General features: G+C 32.0%; 1 protein-coding gene across 1 annotated transcript in view; it reads left to right on the top strand.

The window, feature by feature from the left end:
- The first annotated feature begins 210 nt into the window (after positions 1–210).
- Positions 211–19862, top strand: part of LOC111634383 (zinc finger protein Xfin-like) — a 54887-nt gene continuing 35235 nt past the window's right edge. The window contains exons 1-2 of the mRNA XM_023379145.1: positions 211–240; positions 335–1345. Coding sequence (XP_023234913.1) covers positions 211–240; positions 335–1345 — 1041 coding nt within the window. The remainder of the gene's footprint in view (positions 241–334; positions 1346–19862) is intronic.

Below are 19862 nucleotides of genomic sequence, written 5' to 3'. Positions count from 1 at the left end.
TTAAAATACAATCGAAGAAGCAGGAGAGAGATCCATTCCTTCGATATGGAAATAATGATCAATGGAGAAGCATGAAGATATACAAATACTTTGAAAATATTTTATAGAAATTGTTTACTTTAATATGTTATCCATGATTAGCTGTTGATTAACAATATGATATATTTATACTCGAACTTTATCGTCTAAAAAATTACTTATTGTGTTTTGATGCAGAAATCTACTTTTAGATATAAGAATGTTTGTTTATTTTTAGTTAAATAGTATTAGTGTTTAATTATTGTTCGTATTAAAGAAAATTGATTGACTATACATAGATAAAATATTATTTAAGACAATTTTTTTAATTGCAGATAAAAGGAACGGAAAGAAATTTTCATGTAAATACTGTAAGAACAACTTCACAACTAAACGTAATTTGCAACGTCATGAAAAAATACATACAGAAGAAAAGCCATATACTTGTGATGAGTGTAAACAGAAATTTAGAGAAAAAGGAAAGTTAATTATACATTTTCGGACCCACACTGGAGAAAAGCCTTATACTTGCGACGAGTGTAAACAGAAGTTCAGAGAAAGAAAAACCTTAATTAATCATATTCGCACCCACACTGGAGAAAAGCCTTACACTTGTGACCAGTGTAAACAGAAGTTCAGAGAAAGAAAAACCTTAATTAATCATATTCGCACCCACACTGGAGAAAAGCCTTACACTTGTGACCAGTGTAAACAGAAGTTCAGAGAAAGAAAAACCTTAATTAATCATATTCGCACCCACACTGGAGAAAAGCCTTACACTTGTGACCAGTGTAAACAGAAGTTCAGAGAAAGAAAAACCTTAATTAATCATATTCGCACCCACACTGGAGAAAAGCCTTACACTTGTGACCAGTGTAAACAGAAGTTCAGAGAAAGAAAAACCTTAATTAATCATATTCGCACCCACACTGGAGAAAAGCCTTACACTTGTGACCAGTGTAAACAGAAGTTTACAGTAAAAGGAAACTTAATTGCACATCTTCGTACCCACACTGGAGAAAAGCCTTACACTTGTGACCAGTGTAAACAGAAGTTTACAGTAAAAGGAAACTTAATTGCACATCTTCGTACCCACACTGGAGAAAAGCCTTACACTTGTGACCAGTGTAAACAGAAGTTTACAGTAAAAGGAAACTTAATTGCACATCTTCGTACCCACACTGGAGAAAAGCCTTACACTTGTGACCAGTGTAAACAGAAGTTTACAGTAAAAGGAAACTTAATTGCACATCTTCGTACCCACACTGGAGAAAAGCCTTACACTTGTGATGAGTGTAAAAAGAAGTTTTCACGAAAGTCGAATTTAGTTGCACATATTCGCACCCACACTGAAAGAAAAGCCGTACAATTGTGAGGAATGTAAACAGAAGTTTTCACAAAAGTAAAGCTTAAACAAACTTCGGATTCACTCCGGAGAAAAACCGTATGAATGTCAATTATGTCCAGAGAAATTCATTCGAAATACGGACCTAAAAAAACATTTACAATATTCACAAGTTAGAAACAATTTTTCTTCAAAACTTATAATTTCTATTATGTATAACGATCAAAAGGTTTAAATAAAACTGGTTTAAAATTAAAATCATTTGTTAATTTTGTTTAATTTCCTAAAAGCATCACAATATTCATATTCAGATGTAACTTTTTTTTAATTTTATAATTCTATTAAAAAAAAATAACTTTTTTGTTAATTTACAGAACTCGATATTTATTAGCAAATGACTTTAAAACAAAATTTATAGTTTTTGATTTTGCAGAAATTTTCTATTTGAAAGTTCAGTTCGGAATCTGAAATGAAAATTCTGTATGTTTACTCGTTTGTTTCGATAAGATGTGTTGTAACCTTTTTTTTATCTGACCGCACGCTTGAACCTATAATTAAATTTTCGCAGAAAAAGTCACGTGATTTAAAGTTTACTTTGTAAAGCTTTTTTTCCATAATACTTGCCACTTAGCATAATATATTTGTTTGTACTTTCAGTGAATTAAAACAGTATTGTTACTTTAAAAAGCAGCAGGTTACAATAATAGTTATTTTCATTTACAGACGAAAAGCAATTTACCTACTATTTCACCACAGACGATTAGACAAATCGCAGGATCAACAACTATTTTAAATACAGGATTACCAGTGGTGTGCCCTGACATTTGATGATAGGGGAACTGTGTTTCTGTAAGAAGCCGACTTCCAGGGGCAATCAGTTAATTGAGCGTCAGTGATGGTCTAGGTCTAGGACAGTGTTCCGCAACCGGTGTGGCGTCACATTGTGAAAGGTGTGACGTGAACTTTTACATATTCTGTTAATTTCAAGTTTTATTTATATATTTATATCATAGTTGTGTTTCTTATTCTTGTATTTTATTCTCTACCGCAGCACTGATGAAATAAAATGATGTTTGTTTATTCTTTATTACAAGCCACGCATTTTTATGTATTCTAAGAAATTACATGTAAAATAAATTTGCCCAAATGTGTTGGTCTCTGTTTAATAACAACAATAATAGGTTAATGGCATTACGTAATTTTATTAATAGTATCATATCATACGTTTTTGAGGGGAATAACATTTTGGTGTGCCCTGTTGAGTCATGGGTTTGCCGCCAGTAGTAAAAGGTTGCGGAACACTGGTCTAGGCTCCATTCGTATTCGTTTTGTTCGATAAGCCAGTAAAAACCGAAAATTTCTCTAAATGTATTTTTAATATCAAAATTACATACTGAATCGCTAGCCACGATATAATGGCTACAATTAAAAATAAAATATAAAAACTTACTTGGTGAAATAAAATGTGTTGTGAATATACATAACGTGGTATTGTATAAAATATTCTTCAAATGTATGAATATACTTTTAACTAGTATACCTCAAAGGATGCCACAGGTTTGTTGTAAACTTTAATTAAATATTTCTCACCATAGCTGTAAAAATCTACATATATTAACGGACAATCTACTTAGTATTAAGTTTATTTGTTTTCTAATTAATTCGTTTTAGGACCAGGTGTCCACAGAAATTTCTAAAATTTACAACTTTTCAGTCACTGTCATTGAACTGGAAATATTTGTCTTTATTATATCTAATATTACGAAGAAATCAGTCCCCACTGTACTCGGCTAGAGATTGGTTCGGTTAAGTTGTTTAAGTAAAATTCCGGCTCTTTCAGCACGGTTTTATTTATGTTCCTAATTCCCTAATCTCTTAATAATTTAGCTAGGCCTACTTGTTAAGTTGAAACCGGGTAATTACTTCGTACTTTAATATTTGTAGTTTCCGGAAAAAAGTGGAAAGACAAATTTTTATGACAACGGATACATAAATCGTAAATTTAAGGAAAATAAATTCTAGCGCTTTATTTGTACTGTACCATGTGCGTCTCATTCATTAAATTTAGTTGTAAATGATGCTGTCAAAGTAACAGTTAATTTTTTAACATTGTGCACGTTTATTTCTACATCCCCTCATAGATGGGACATGCTAAATCGTAATATCACTAGTTTAACATTGAAATCTGTAAAGTCTGGACTTCACATTACCTGAAAACAGAACTGAAACATAGAGTTTTCGTTTTGACTTGACTCCACTAGAAATGCATTATCTGTTGATCAGTTCTGTAATTGTCGTAGAGTCAATCATGGAGGACGCTACGGATTTTGCCATGTTTTCTCTGCATTTATTAACAATTGCCGTTGAAAATTTACATATTATACTTACAATAACATCAATGAAACAACAGAATATTCCTAATTATCAATAATATATTCACATCATATGTTTGTGGGGCCTGTTTCACCAATATAAAATTTTGGTTCAATACATATAGATTCTAACTTATATACAGTGCCTTCTTTTTCAAAATCGTTTCTTTCTTTTATATTGTAATTTTCTTACATATATTTTGTGATATTTTATTTGTCAGAGACGGGGCCAAACATAGCCTATATTATTCTGTTTAAGAATAGAGTTACATTTTTCAAACATATTCCCTCATATATGTAGGAAAAGGTATTGAGATTGAGAATTATAGAAATGACAATAAACTTCCAGAGTTCGTAACCGTCTTGACAGAAAAATAATGCTCTCCCTTCGTAACGCCTTTTGTTTCCTTTTTACTTTCCACTTTTGCGTCGTCACCCACCGTCCTCTTGTTTACTACTGTCCCTTACTTGGCACTCCCTCCTTCTCGCTTCTCCCCTCACTTGACTCTCCCTAGTTCTCCTCGCCTCCCCACGCAACCCCTCGTAAATTTATTGCCTTAATGGTTTACTTGTCTAAACCCCACATATATAAAAAAATAATATACATTATCTGGTTTATATTGTTTCGTACTATATGCCTATCTATTATCAAAGTATTGTTCGTGCCATTTTTTTAATTTTAATTTTGGATAATCATTAAGAATTAATTTTCTATTTAAATTTTTTAACTTTATTTCTGTATCTTTAACATTTGACATTCTAATATATACAGTAAATATTTTTAAATTCCATAATATAAGCATTCTTTTTCATACTTTCTAGAAAATACAATATGATTTATAATTAATAGTTTTCTCTACATTACAAAATTTCATATACAGTAAGTGAGGAAAGTAAATTTATCTAATCCACTATGGTTATATATAAATTTAATTTTTTTTCTGTTTTTACATTTCCATATCACTATTAATTTTATTTACATACTTAAAAAGAGTTATTTCATTTATTACTTTCTCATCATATATTATTAGATAATCATCTGCGAATCAAACACAATTTAGGGGAGATCCTTGTACCTTGGGACACCTTCTAATTCGGGACAAGGTCGTCATTTGAAAAATAATACATTGAGAAGTAGTAAATAGCGATATCTAGTAGCTATTTCATTACAACGTTCAGAATGCATAACGTAAAGTCGGCCATTTTGACTCGGTTCACCACTGAGACACGTCGTGTGATTTTTATAGGTGTTTGTTTTAATTAAATTAAATTTTAAAGTTTAAATTTAATTAATTAACGAATTTAGTACATAAAAATAAGCTTAAATTATATAAATACTAGACCTTCCCCCTGTCAAGCATGACTGAATGCTTTTGATGAGAAAGTATATATTGAAGCTAACGGGTTCGTTGGATAGTTACTTCTTATTGGACTATAGAACGTCACGAGGTCACGTTGGAAATATTTTATTATTTTAATTTCTTATAGAAGTGACACAATGTGACTATGTCTTTTTAAAATTTAAATTTTAAATTTAATAAAGTAAGTTTAAAACAGGGCTTTTTCCAAAATATTTAAAAGTGTAACAAAAGGCCCTTGTTAAGCTGGAACAAAATGGGGTCACTAACGTCACTATAACCGAAGTGCTATCAACGATCCCAAATCGATAAAAAGTTTATTCTATAGCTAATATTTCTGCAAAATAAATAGCCTATATCATTCCCCTGAACAAATATAATCAAAATTTCATCTATATTGGACAAAAATAGCAGGAGTTATAAGGAATTCACAGACACAAAACGACGGCTTTTATATTAGTAAACAAATCAACCTGTGTTTCTAAATATAAAAAATAATAAATTGTTTTAGATATTGGATTATATAGTAATTTTATAAGTTTCATTGTAGATGTTACTTTTAGCTTACATTATTTAGATCTATACTGTAGTTTTATGTACTGTACAGTACAGTACAATGTATAAGGGTTGTCTAAAAGTCACCTCTACCTCAATATACTGTACGAAACATATCTTTATTATAATTTAGATTTATTTTTACATACGCTATCCAAATATATTAATATTTTCGAAAAGGACTGTTTACTTTATACACGGAAAATACGGGTGCGTCAAAAAAGTTTCTCTGTTATTATCGACGCCCTCCTCTTTATTTCCAATCTTGTCTAGTTCTGACCTTGATAACAGTTCGGGGTCATTGTTACCAAGGTACCTAAATGTAGACTTAATGACATCATAGAAGGGGTGTGTGGGCTAAACCGAATACGATATAGTGTTATATTTTTCTGATAATCATTCAAATTGATACCTTTTTTCTACTTTAAAAAAAATGTATTTTTCTGTATATACGAATGTTCGTATGGTTACGTGCGGGGCAAGTTTTTGTTCACCTTGTTTGAAGTTTAATAATTCCTTTGCTTTCTGTAGAAATTTTTTTGAAATTTTCAGGTAGGTTTGTGTGTTAGAAGCTTTGATTCTATGCAGTTTTGGTCTTTAAAACGGGAGTCATGTTATATCTCCAGTAGAATCAAACTTAATGACGATTTCACTAGTTATTAGCATTTACAATTTTTTTTTTTTTTTATAAAACCCAATCCTATTTTAAAAATTAAGCTTTTTGCGATTTTATAATGAATAAAAATATCATATTTTATAATTAAAAACTTTTTATAACAGGTGGCGGCACACACGCAGATTAAAATGTTAGCTGGGTAAGTTAAGCAACTCGTTGCTGAATTTTTTAATGAAGTAATATAAGTTAATGAAAGCATTTTTAATTAATATGATCATAGTTGAGGTTCGGATACCAGAGTGATTTCTGAAAAATTTATCGTAATTTTACTAAATGTGTACACTGTAAATATTATAGAACTTCTCTTTAATTATTTATTTTAAAAGATTTAGCGTAGAAATTAGAAATTTTAATCACTGTACAATATACATTGAATATCAATTTGTGTGATATTTAAGTGTTTTATTTTTTCATTTAGCTAATTATCACCCTCAAAATACAGAACACAATCTACAAAAAAAAGGAACGAAATTCAATTCTACAAGAATGAATTCCACAATTTACGCTTAAAAATTTTGTATTTTTCAGACTTGAACGTTTTGAAATTTTTTTCATAGGAAACGTGTTATGAAGGAAGTATCCTTTTTATTTGAATCGGACATATTATACAACTCTACATTTAACAATACGAATATGTACGAATATGAATAAAATATTCTAAAGTTAAAAGGTCATATTAAATAAATTTTATAAAATTTAATTTAATAAGTGTTGTTATGCCAAGAAGACGTAAAAGAAAGTATGATCAAATGCACACAATGTGAGATATGGGTACATGAACTTTGCGCAAGAACCAATAAAAAACAACGGATTACAACAGCGATGACTGCCAAAAATTGGCGAAGACCATCCGCCGAATTTGTTAAGAGTTAATAAACACACGTATTAATACATTATTGATAAAGATTTTTATTCTTAAGACTGCAAACCGATGATAGGATCTCAAAGTACGATTTAGGAATATATCAGTACGATTTAAGAGGAATGGTCCTAAATCGTACTTTTTTACTGTTTTTTTTAAATTGTTTATTTCTCAGAAGTTTATAACATTTATGCTAAATTTGATTATGGTAGTAATAAAATATTTTCCAAATAAAAGTTACATAAAATAAACAATAATTTGTGTTTGTTAATTTCAATAATATGATGGTTTTTCCTTAAGTGGTACGAATTAGGCAAGTTTACCCTAACTAGTATACCTCGAAGGACGCGACAGGGTTGTTGTATACTTTAAATATTTCTCACGATAGTTGTAAAAATCTACATATGTTAAACGTAATACTAAGCACATTGTCCGTTATTTGTTTTCTAATTAATTCGTTTTAAGACCAGGTGTCCACGGAAATTTATAAAATTTACAGCTTTTCAGTCACTCTCGTTGAACAGGAAATATTTCTGTCTTTTATTATATCTAATATTACGAAGAAATCAGTCCCCACTGTACTCTGCTCGAGAACGGTTCGGTTAAGCTTTTAAGTAAAATTCCGGCTCTTTCAGCAGGGGGATTTTATTTATGTCCCTAATTCCCTAATCCGTTAATTATTTAGCTACTTCTTAAGTTGAAACCGAATAGTTACTTCGTACTTTAATATTTGTAGTTTCGGGAAAAAATTGGAAAGACAAATTTTTATGACAAACGGATACATAAATCGTAAATTTAAGGAAAATAAATTCTAGCGCTTTATTTGTACTGTACCATGTGCGTCTCATTCATTAAATTTAGTTGTAAATGATGCTGCCAAAGTAACACTTAACTTTTTAACATTGTACAAGAATTGTACACGTTTATTTCTGCATCCCCTTATATATGGGACATACTAAATCGTAATATCACTAGTTTAACATTGAAATCTGTAAAGCCTGGACTTCACATTACCTGAAAACAGAACTGAAACATAGTTTCAGTTCTGTTTTCAGGTAATATGAAGTCCAGGCTTTGTTGAAAAGTCCAGGCTTTTTTTGAAAAATTCGCCGAACTTTGTTTGAACAAAACTGAAACTATGTTTCAGTTTGAACTTTGAACTTTGTTTGAACAGAACTGAAACATAGTTTCAGTTCTGTTCAAACAAAGTTCGGCGAATTTTTCAAAAAAAAAAATAATAATAATTTATCAGGAAGCACGCGAGCGCCATCCGATGACAAGCTCCAAGTTTTCGTTTTAACTTGACTCCACTAGAAATGCATTATCTGTTGATCAGTTCTGTAATTTTCGTAGAGTCATCATGGACGACACTACGAATTTTTCCACGTTTTCTCTGCATTTATTAACAATTTCGTTGTTAATAATCTTTGAATTATTTTAAGCTTGGACTCCACATTTCTACAGTTTAAAGTTCCCTATGTTTAGACAAATTTTCTTAATTAGGGTTACTATCGCCGAGGGGTATCCTCGTTGTTCAGGAATTTATTCTTGGAAAAGATTTAGACCACGTGTGGAAAAGGAACAAAAGAAACAGGATTAGACGAAGAGAATAGTGTAGTAGTCAAGGCACTTACTTTGTGTGGACGAATACATACTACTTTACTCTGTTTTTTTTTTTTAGATCGAAGAAGACGTAGGAAAGAAGAAACACTAAATTTATCTTTTCTAAGAAGTAAAAGTGAAGGAAGAAAAAAAATTTAGGGATGAATTGAGCTAAAATTACAGTGAAAAAAATCACCAAAAGCAAGGTAAAAAGTAACGAATTCAAAACCTTTTCTTTATTCTTTACATCCATAATTCTAGTCATTAGCTCTAATCGCTCTAATCGTTAAACGCAGTTATGAAACGAAATTATACTTACACATTTCTATTGTAGAAATAAACGGTTCATTCTATAGATTTAATATTTACTTAATCAAGACTAAAAACTAAATGATTAAACCATATTTTAGTTAAATATTTATATCTCATTCAAACTTAATTAAATTCATTTATTTATTTTTTGTGATAAATTATTTTATATTTAAGTTTTTAAGAGCTTTGACGACAAGAAAAGAATTGAATGTCATATCTTTCGTTTAAAATTATCGACGATATTTAAATTAAATGAATTTATCGGATTATACTTAACATCTGTTTATGAATATTAACAATAATAAATTAGTATGAGCAATGTTTTCAAAAATGGTTTTTACTGTCTCCTGGGGTCCCTGGAATAGGCCCCAGGAGAGTACCTGCTAATGGAGTTCGTGGCAAATTAAAATTAAGGTTTAGGGTGCTGAGGAAATCCACAAAAAATTTAATGAAAAGTAAAATGATTGTGACTCATTTTCATTGTTATGAAAGTTAAAAATACAGTCGACCCCACCTATAACACGGGTATTTTTAAGCCCTGACGTAAATGTCTTTTCTGTGAATAAAGATAGGCCGAGACTATAGTTCGGATTCCTATATTACGGCGAAAAAATTGCGACAGCATTCGTACAAACATACTAAAAAAAACTCGTATAATTCGGTAAAACGTCATCGCCGACTCGTGTCGCGACAGGATTGGTCGAACCCATAGCGGATATTGTACAAACCGTTGATTTTAAACGAAACTAAAAACCATTTATTATTTAACGTCCATAAAAATTATTAGTGATGTGCCGGATCGTTAAAAATGTATATCCGCGGATACAGATACGGATACGGATCATTAGTGTCTGGATCCGCGGATACGGATACGGATACGGATCTCAACTTTCGTACTCAGTCGGCGCCGGTGCGTGTGACCTTGGACCGATAGTTGACGCTTTGCGTTAATAACGCGACGTGTTTTGACTTGCACTGCGCGTGTTTTTGTTTATGGTGTAAAAGTGTGCTAAATTAGAATTCACCACAAAGGCAGACAGGATAAAGTAACAAAAGTTGATATAATTTTCCAATTAAGCTATTTCGCGTCTTTATACAGATTATATTTCGGGGGATTCCAACTTCACGGTACGAACGGTAGCATGCGAAATTACAGTGATAATAATAGTTCGCTGTATCCAAAGCACGTGTACAATACAGATCCCGATCGCGACAATATAACCCGGAACCTTAAAACTAACCTTAAACACTAACTTAACACTAATAACAGAAAAAGGGATAGAATTAAGAAGACAGAAAAAATGGTAGATAAGATAGAAATAGGGATATCTGGGGTTTTGTCCCTTTTTTCGGCTTGTTTCTTTATGCGTACTGTTGGGTGGGATAACACACGTCCTTCTCCTATAACTGGCCAGTTCTCTTCTTCAATAATTAGGATTTTTCCTTCCACAGTCGTCAATACGACCTTAAAACAGGATCTTTTTTCTGAACTTATTTCTGAACTATCCGGTCATTGAAAATACGACTCCCAGTATTCTCACCTCGTCCGTACACTCTGCCGTCCGGTTTACGAATGACCTGCTACGTCACTTCTCTTTTTTCTCCGGCTCCTGCTTACACCTTTGCTCCTCAAATTTCTAGGAACTGCTCATCCCACCCAAGGGACAGGGAATAGATAAGAAAGTTCTAGAAGAAAATAGAACAATAGAACAAAGGGTAGAAAGAAGAAACGAAACTAAACTAAAATTAATATTTACAAAAATATAGCGTACCGCCACAATAGTTTAGTGCAGTGTTTCCCAACCTTTTTTGTGCTATGCCCCACCTAAGCCTTTCTAAAATTCTTATGTCTCCCTAACATATACAGCGGCTATACGGTTAACTTAAACTCTGGACAAGTCCATTTTCGAATTGCCCTCCTTAGCAATCCAATTGCCCCCTGTGGGGCGTGGGCCCCACGTTGGGAAACACTGGTTTGTGGCTAGTGTGACACGGGATAGCGTAGATTACGTTTGTGTTTTTGGAGTGTGTTGAGTTAAATTAAAATAAAAACAATGTCGACAAAAAAATTTAGTAGTGTAATATGGAAATATTTTACGATAGTAAATGACGAATGTGCTATTGCTACCTATCTTTAAAATTTCATATAAGTAATGAAATTCATTAAGATAAAAGATCCGTTAAAGATCCGCTAAAAAGTAACGGATACGGATACGGATTTTTTTTCCTCGGATATCCGCGGATACGGATACAGATATCCGGCACATCACTAAAAATTATATTTATATTAATGATATCTCCAAAGTTGGGCGAATTTTTCGCAAAAAATATAATTTATCAGGAAGCACGCGAGCGCCATTCGATGACAAGCTCCACCACGAAAACAAGCTTAAGCAATGGCGTAGTCGAACGGTGCACGCTCGGTAAGTAATCCTACAATTTTTTTGTTTATACGGTTAACTTAAACTCTGGCATAGTTTATATGGATTATTCCCAAAAAAAATTATACGTATTTTGGAAATGTTGAGTCGAATTAGTCTAGAATCGATTAATTTTATGGAAGAAACCTTTCAAACAGCCGTAGTCCGCAAACTGCATACGTGCCGTGCTGTGATTGGCTGGACTCGTAGAAAATGGATTCATAAAAACCGGAACGTATCTACCGTGTTATGGGGGGTCGACTGTAAATAGTAATAAATAAATTGGTAGGCATTTTTAAGCCCTGACGTAAATGTCTTTTCTGTGAATAAAGATAGGCCGAGACTCCACTAGTGTAAAATCCTTCTCTGTAAAAACTTTTAATCACGTGACCTATTTGCGTTTGCGTCTGGATTGCGGTGGAGGTCCAGCTAATGCATTTTTTACGGCGACGGTGATGCCCCAAGTGTCGAAAGTAAATACTTCTTCGTACGTGAATTGGTATAAACGGAAGACGGTTGTATAAGTGATATATCGATATATAGACAATTTTTATATTCTACGAGTTTTTTCTGTACTATAATTACAAATGTAGTAAAAATATCTTTACTTTCATATATTATCGTATTATTAAAATAATATACAGCACTTATAAGCTTAGTTTTTTTATTTTATACTCCTCTAAATTGAAGGATTTTCTTTTGACATCCATTATTATAATCGGGTTACCTCCATGGGCGTAGCCAGAGTTTTGTTATGGAGGCCTAATAGAGGCCAACCTGACACAAAATTGAATTATTTCATCATCATCATTATTATATATATATTTCATTATTATTATTATTATTATATATTTATTATTATTATTAGCGTTAAGTTTTTCTTTCTTTTTGCAAATCGGCTGGACACTTTTTCGGCTGTGATTTTCTGGGGGGGCACCAGGTTCACTGGAGGGGGCCGTGCCCACCCAGGCTCCCCCCTCGCTACGCCCATGGTTACCTCTTGTCGTAGATACACGAATACTTTCGGATGTTTTCGATAAATCTTTCCAGGTTGGTGGAAGGTACCGCTTTACGGCCGTATTCGCATGGAAAGTTGATCATTGCTTAACTCACTTCTATGCTAGTTTTACGAACTGCTCATGCGTAAAATATCAGGGTCACGTGATTAAAACCTTATATGGCGATGGGTTTTACGTTGTTTTTACGGTAGTGCAGTCTTGGCATTATCGAACAACAAAGTTTATTAAAAAGTTTGACGCTTGTACTGTTCATTATCCCTGGTTCATTGCCTCATTTGCACACGGTATGGAATGGGTCAAAGGATAATTGTACTGAAAACATTATTTTATAATTTAATTGTGTTGGATTTCAATTTGTAATATAGAGAATATTTAAAACATTTAATTACATTATAATATTTTTATACATATTAAGTTTAATAGCCAGTATTCCAAAAGCAAATACAGTCGACCCTCTTATAGCACGGTAGATATGTTCCGCATTTATGAAATTCATTTTTTACGAGTCCTTAAATACATAAGCCAATCACAGCCCGGCACGTATGCAGTTTACAGACTATGGCTGTTTGAAAGGTTTTCTTCCATAAAATTAATCGATTCTAGACTGATTCGACTCAACATATCCAAAACGAGTATAATTTTTTGGTAATAATCCATATAAACTATGCTATAAACAAAAAATTGTAGGACACGAGTCGGCAATCACGTCTTACTGAATTATACGTGTCTCTTTTAGCGTGTTTATACAAATACGGTCGAAATTTCTTTGCCGCCATATAGGATTCCGAACTATATGAAGCCGTTTTATAGGGGGTCTACTGTGAACATATCTATTGCTCAACTGAAAAGTTTAAATTTACAACGTTACTATTTTCATTATACAATTTGCCTATTTGTTTCGCGTATATTAATTTAATTAAAAGAAAATTTAAAAGTTTATAATTTACAAATAATGTATTAAGGAAAACATGTCGCAGGTGCTGTTTTTCTTCACATTTCAATTGTGAAAACATTTTCATTTTTATGTTTTATATATATCCTCAGAATTAAAAATACTTCTTACCGTGTTTCCCCGAAAATAAGACATCCTCTGAAAATAAGACCTACCATAGGTTTTGCTGAATTGCGAAATATAAGGCCTCCTTCGAAAGTAAGACCTAGCAAAGTTATTTTTACTCGTAACGGTCATCGACAGATAGTTAAAAGTGGCCGTTGGCTTTTTGAAAGTACAGCCGCTGATTGGTCAGCAGACAGTCACGCATGATTTGCATAAAACTATGGCTTGGGAATCACAGATTTGCATTACGTTACGGCTGGTGATGGCTAATTGGTCGGCCGGGAATCACGCCACATGACATTTGCATAGTGCTACGGTTCAGTAAGCATTAATTGGTCATCGAGCCGGATGTCGATGCTATAAAGAAGCGACAGTTCGACACGATTAGATATACGTCACTCTCGTCTAAGTTCGACTTGGGAAGGTTTTTGTTCAATAATAAATGTGAATTCTATTTCATGGAAAAAATAAGACATTCCCTAAAAATAAGACCTAGTGCATCATTCAGAGCAAAAATTAATATAAGACACTGTCTTATTTTCGGGGAAACACGGTAGGCGCTATTGTAGCATATATCGCTGTTAAGAATTTCAAGTCTCATCATACTTAAGAAGGTTTGAGACAGAGAAAAGTAAGTAAACATTAATGAAACAATTGCTCTAGTTAAGATGACTGCTTTTGAAAATATCTTATTCCAACCTGCACAAATCGATACATCAAAAGAGAAATGCAGAAAAGCATTTATTGTATTAAAGCACCAAAATGTTTCCAGGAAAATGAAATAAGCTTTGTAGAGAAATTTGACTCGTTTTGACTTGTTTTTAGTTTCAATGAAATCGCAATTTTAAAAAAATGTTTAATTATAAAACGTGTAAAGATGCTAAAATAAACTCGTAAAAAACGGTAAAACGTCATCGCCGATTTGTGTCGCGACAGGATTGGTCGAATCTAGACCAATAGCAGTTATTTCACAAACCGTTAAGTTTAAACGAGCAGCGGACATACTAAAACCCATTTATTAATTAACAGCCATAAAAATTATATTTTATATTAATGATGTCTTCAAAGTTCAGCAAATNACATCTTTTCATTTTTAATAAAATTTATAATTTTAAGTACTAAAAGTATTTAATGACTAAAAATTTATAAATGATCCATTTATTTTGGTCAAAAATATGTTTTTCTGTTTAATTTATAACACAATTATAAAGTTTTTTCTACTTTTTTCCGAAAACGGGCAAGCTAATAATTTCAATAAATACTACTTTAAATATCAAAATTTTTTATGTATATTTAATTTATACATCATTCATAATTCAAGTCATCAAAGTTTTGTGTTGGGGGTTCATGGTCAGGTTTTTACTATGAGCGTTGCTTACGAGATAAGATAAAATAAAATAAAGATTATATATTTTGTTTATAAATGTTTTGCCAGTATAGAGAGTAACCAGTTTTTTTATTGGCTTTAAAACTTTGTGTAAACTTTTTAATCACATTATATTTATTAACTCAAATTGCATCTAATGAACATATATATGATATAGTCTACATGTTTATCTTTTATGCACTTACATGGTATATTATGAGAATTTAGTAAAAGTCTATTAGTAAAAATTATTTGTTCGAATATCTCTTTCCATAAATATTTATAAAATTATTGTTTTTAGTAATAATTCTTTTTTTTCATGCATTCTAAATCCTGAGATATGATTTCTTAAATTATTGATTTTTAATTAATGAGATAAATCTTTTTAGATTATTTCACTACTGAAGAAATTCATAGTTACTCTTATTTTTCTACAAATCATAAGCTTTTATGTGATATGACATGTAACTGAAACTAAGTATTACATCATGTAATAAGATTTTTTTTTCTATTTAAAATCAAATGTAAGACACTTGAAAATTTTTATAAAATTATAAAAAAACATAAACATAAAACAAAAATATGATAAATACAGTTAAAGAAATTTACAAAGTTTGTTTTTTGAAAGATTAGATGATAGGATCATATGCAATGCTTCTTTCAAATCAATACACAAAAACATGTTTAAAATACTCCTCTTTTCTATCTTTATGTCAGCAATATTTAAAAAAAAAGAAAAAAAATACAAAATATGGTTTTATCAATCAATTATTTATAAAAAAGCATTTGTCATTTAAAACTAATTAGCGCTATGCCTTCTGCTTTTTCAATTTAATCATGTCATAATATTATGATAATATATCGTATGATTCTTAAAATAATATTTTAAAAATGTAAATAAATAAATATTATACAGAACAAATAAACCAGGGGAAAGGAGGATATATCCCGCTTATCCATATCTTCTTAAGTTATTCTGAGTATGAAAAATCGCTTCTTTAACGAAACGATTTAAATAAGCTGCTTTATGTGGAAAGGAATGAAAGAATAATCTTTAAAATTTATATCCTGAACTTATCCTTGACATTCTTTCTTCGGTAATAAGTCAATATACGTGATATCATCTATTTCTTTGTAATAAATTAACTCCTTGCCTTCTGTTTCACTTATATATATTTTTTAATTCGGTAATAATAAACAAAAGACGACAAAGTACCACGCCCCTATTCACTTTCCAACCATAGTATATTTACACCGATTGCGTTCCGTCACGCGATTCAGAACACCCTCCTAGCAACCAAGGACTATATACTACATAATTAATATAGACCTTGTAGACAAGACATCTCACTTTACAGAGATTAAGTATAAAAAAACGGGAGCACCAGATGACAGGTACAATATTGTTTCATAAATTAACTTTCTCAAGGAAGTAATATTTCTTTTCACTTGTGTTCTCCATAAACGAGTGGATTGCAAATGCATTTAGTACGTAATCCCGTTGCACATTTTCCCACGTATAAATCAAAATAAACATATGCCTGCGTTACTCGTAAGCAACAATATATACGAGGCACTAAGAAGCTTTTTCTACCTGTTGCATCGCTCAGGCTTTAGGGGTGTAGTAGCGCCCCTGCTGGCCACCGCGAGAAACCGTTTTGTCCCCCTGCGCATTCTCGAAATGCGATAGCCTCTCTTATGTCGTAACACTCGTAAGCATCGCTATGAGAAGGGGTCCGTGGGCATAATAAGTTTAAGAACCATTGGTCTAGAGCCGTGATTCTCAATCTTTTTAAAGTAGGGGAACACTAAACTTTGACATACTGTATTTTTTCGCGGAATACTTAAAATACATCAGTTTTTAAGCAGAGATGACTAACCTTTTTGAAATCAAGAGCTCACTCCGTCTTGTATATGACGTCATTGGCATTTGCTGATTACATTTTCATACAAAAATTATTTGATGTTGTATTGATTAAAACTTCTTTTGCAACAATTTTTAATTGTATATTTGGTTTTTTCACGGAACACTTGAAGTGGCTTCACGGAGCACCCTGTTCCCCGGACCATGGATTGAGAACCAAGGGTCTAGAGAATGGTTTGTACAGTGTATATTTATTTATAGGGTTTATTTGTAGATGTTACCATTAGCTTAGATTATTTAGGCCTGTAGTGTAGTTTTATATACAATATATGAGTTATCTAAAAGTCATTTTTACCTCGATATACGAAACATATCTTTATTCTAATTTAAATTTATTTTTTACATATGTCTACGTTACTCAAATATATTAATATTTTCGGGAAGGTTTCCTTTTATTTTACACGAATAATACCGGGCATCAAAAAAGTTCTTGAATTATTAATGACGCCCTCCTCTTTACTTTCCACATATAGTTCCAACCCTGAGAGAGTATTAGTAGGCATACGGCGCCAATGTCCAGAAGCTCGATTTGTGGTATTATCTGGTCATAATTACAAACTAGAAATGCTTTATTCGTATTTACTATTAGTTTAAAATGAAACAAATTAAATCTTTAGATATACACAATACTTATAAATAAATGACTTTTCCATAAAAAATACGATCATGTTTAGAACAACATGCTCTAACTCAAAACAATGTGAAGTGGAATTATGAATAATATAAAATCTAAGGCTATTTCAGAGTTCATATTTTCTGACTCTAAAATTGGTTCAGGAAATGTTTGCTGGTTCGAACTTCTACGATTCCAAAGTTATGTAAGATCAGAAAACAAATCATAATACAGTGAACTTCCATTAACAGACACTCCCAAATAGCGGACACATTTACTAAACCAGCATTTGTACAATCCCCACACCCTTCAAAAGGACATCTATTACATTTACTCTAAATAACGGAAGCCGTCTTCAATAATCAACCTTACGAAAACGTAAATTGAAGGCCTTCAATATTCTGAAAGAATTAATTACGTACAAAATATTTTAAAACTAAAAATATCGGTTCAAATACTTCTTCAGACGACGAATTTCAACCATAGGCGTCGAATAAAGACGCCAAAATTGGGAGTTGTAAAGAGGACAGGATGTAAAAAGCCGAACAATATTCTTTATCTGTTAAAGAACACTAATCTGTTAAGTTGTCAATCATCATTTATCGTCCTACAAAAGAATGTTATTGAACTTCTGTCTTACTGTTGGAATTAAACTTAAGGTATTGATAAACGATAAAGTTTTCCCGAGTTATTTATTTATTCTACCAGAACCGTAGTACAGTTGTAACAAAAAGAAACTTTAAACGGTTACGACAGCAGCATTCGTGTGGTGAAAGTCAAAAGTCGTATTACAAACACATTTGCTGGCCATATGAAAGAGTCAGAAGATATTCGGTATTTTGGCATTTATGATCTTAATAGTTTTGTCGTAATATTTTTATAAATCATTTATTGAAAAACAGCAAAACTGTTTGAAAAATTACATCTACTCTGTAACTACAAAGCAGACACATTCGTATATCGATTTTTATTAGTTGCTTAGATCATAAATGACATTATGAACGCAAAGATATCAACAATTTTCCCACCGCTGAAAACTGCTAGTAAATTGCCTAACTCTACATTCGAATTGCGTAAACCGACCTTCGTCCATTTTTTCTTTCCTGACAAGTTCCATTTTTCTTTGTCATTCTTCTGTTCACGTCGTATTTTGATGAATTAATAATTAATCAATGCAGTGCCGGCCCGAGGCAAGTTTTAGGATGGAGCGAGATCCTATTATGGCGCCCCCTTGGTTGCCCCTAATTATATCCTTTAATTTTCTTTACCACTGAGGCGCCCCCCAAGACTTGGCGCCTGGAGCGGCTGCTCCGTTAGCCCTATGGTAGGGCCGGCTCTGAATCAATGTACGGGTATTTACGTTCATTGCAATTTTCATTTGCCATTTAGTGTCCAGTCCAATCTGTTTGCAATTTAGAACTCAATTAAAGTGAGATTTTTATAGCCGAAAAGATATATAATATACTGTACAGTACATATACTCTGTTCTGTACTTGACCTCCGATGCAGTTGCTTTTCACATGGCCAACTCTATGTATCGTGCTCGCGTGTTAGTAGCTGAAAATCTTTGTTCGTTTGTGCCCCTGATGATAAAACTCGAAATGTTGTAAATTGGGAGGTTATTCAATAAGTTTATCAAGAAAATATTCCACACCTTTAATAGGAATATTACCAATCTGTAACTAAATTCTGTGCAGATATATTTACTTACCTAAATAATATAGTATCACAAAATAAGTATCTATGGTCAACGACTGGTAACACTTCTAGTATTGATACTTCAATAATTCTGTCACTGCTGTTGTCGTCATTCATGTGCTTGATTGCCCTAAGTTTAAACCTTTTCTTTATATCAAACCACACTCACTACATTCTATTTTATTTAAGGTATAACGAGTTCCTGGACGTTGACAGTGCGATAAACGCGCTAGTTTTACTTTTCGAATCTTTACTTTCCTTTGGAATATTTTTTGTTATATTTTTTGATAGTTATTAAATTTAAGTCCCTACATATTTATTTAACTCTTAATTTAAGTACAGTCATTACAATTTTTAGCATTTTCACCAATCGCTCTGTTATATATGACAGAGCTATTAGTCAAAAAATAACACTCCTACTAGATTTTTACATGTTTGGACCAATGTTCCCTCTAATTTTTTTGTCGATGAGCGGAACATATACTTCTCTGAGCAAAAAAAATTTTTGCTGAGCAGATTCTGAGCAAAAAATTTTTCTGATCATATATATAGGGGAGATCGGGGCAAGATCGGCATGTTAAGCTTTACTTAAATTTTGTGTAATAAATACTGCTGTAAACTGAAAAAAAAGCTTTGCATATTGTCTATTGGAATGTTACCTTACT

The sequence above is a fragment of the Centruroides sculpturatus genome, unplaced genomic scaffold, assembly GCF_000671375.1.
Source record: "Centruroides sculpturatus isolate CEXI.00-Female unplaced genomic scaffold, Cexi_2.0 scaffold644, whole genome shotgun sequence".
In the NCBI taxonomy this organism is placed as follows: Eukaryota; Metazoa; Arthropoda; class Arachnida; order Scorpiones; family Buthidae; genus Centruroides; species Centruroides sculpturatus.
The sequence above is the reverse complement of the archived record's forward strand: the minus strand, read 5'-3'. Positions and strand labels throughout refer to the sequence as shown.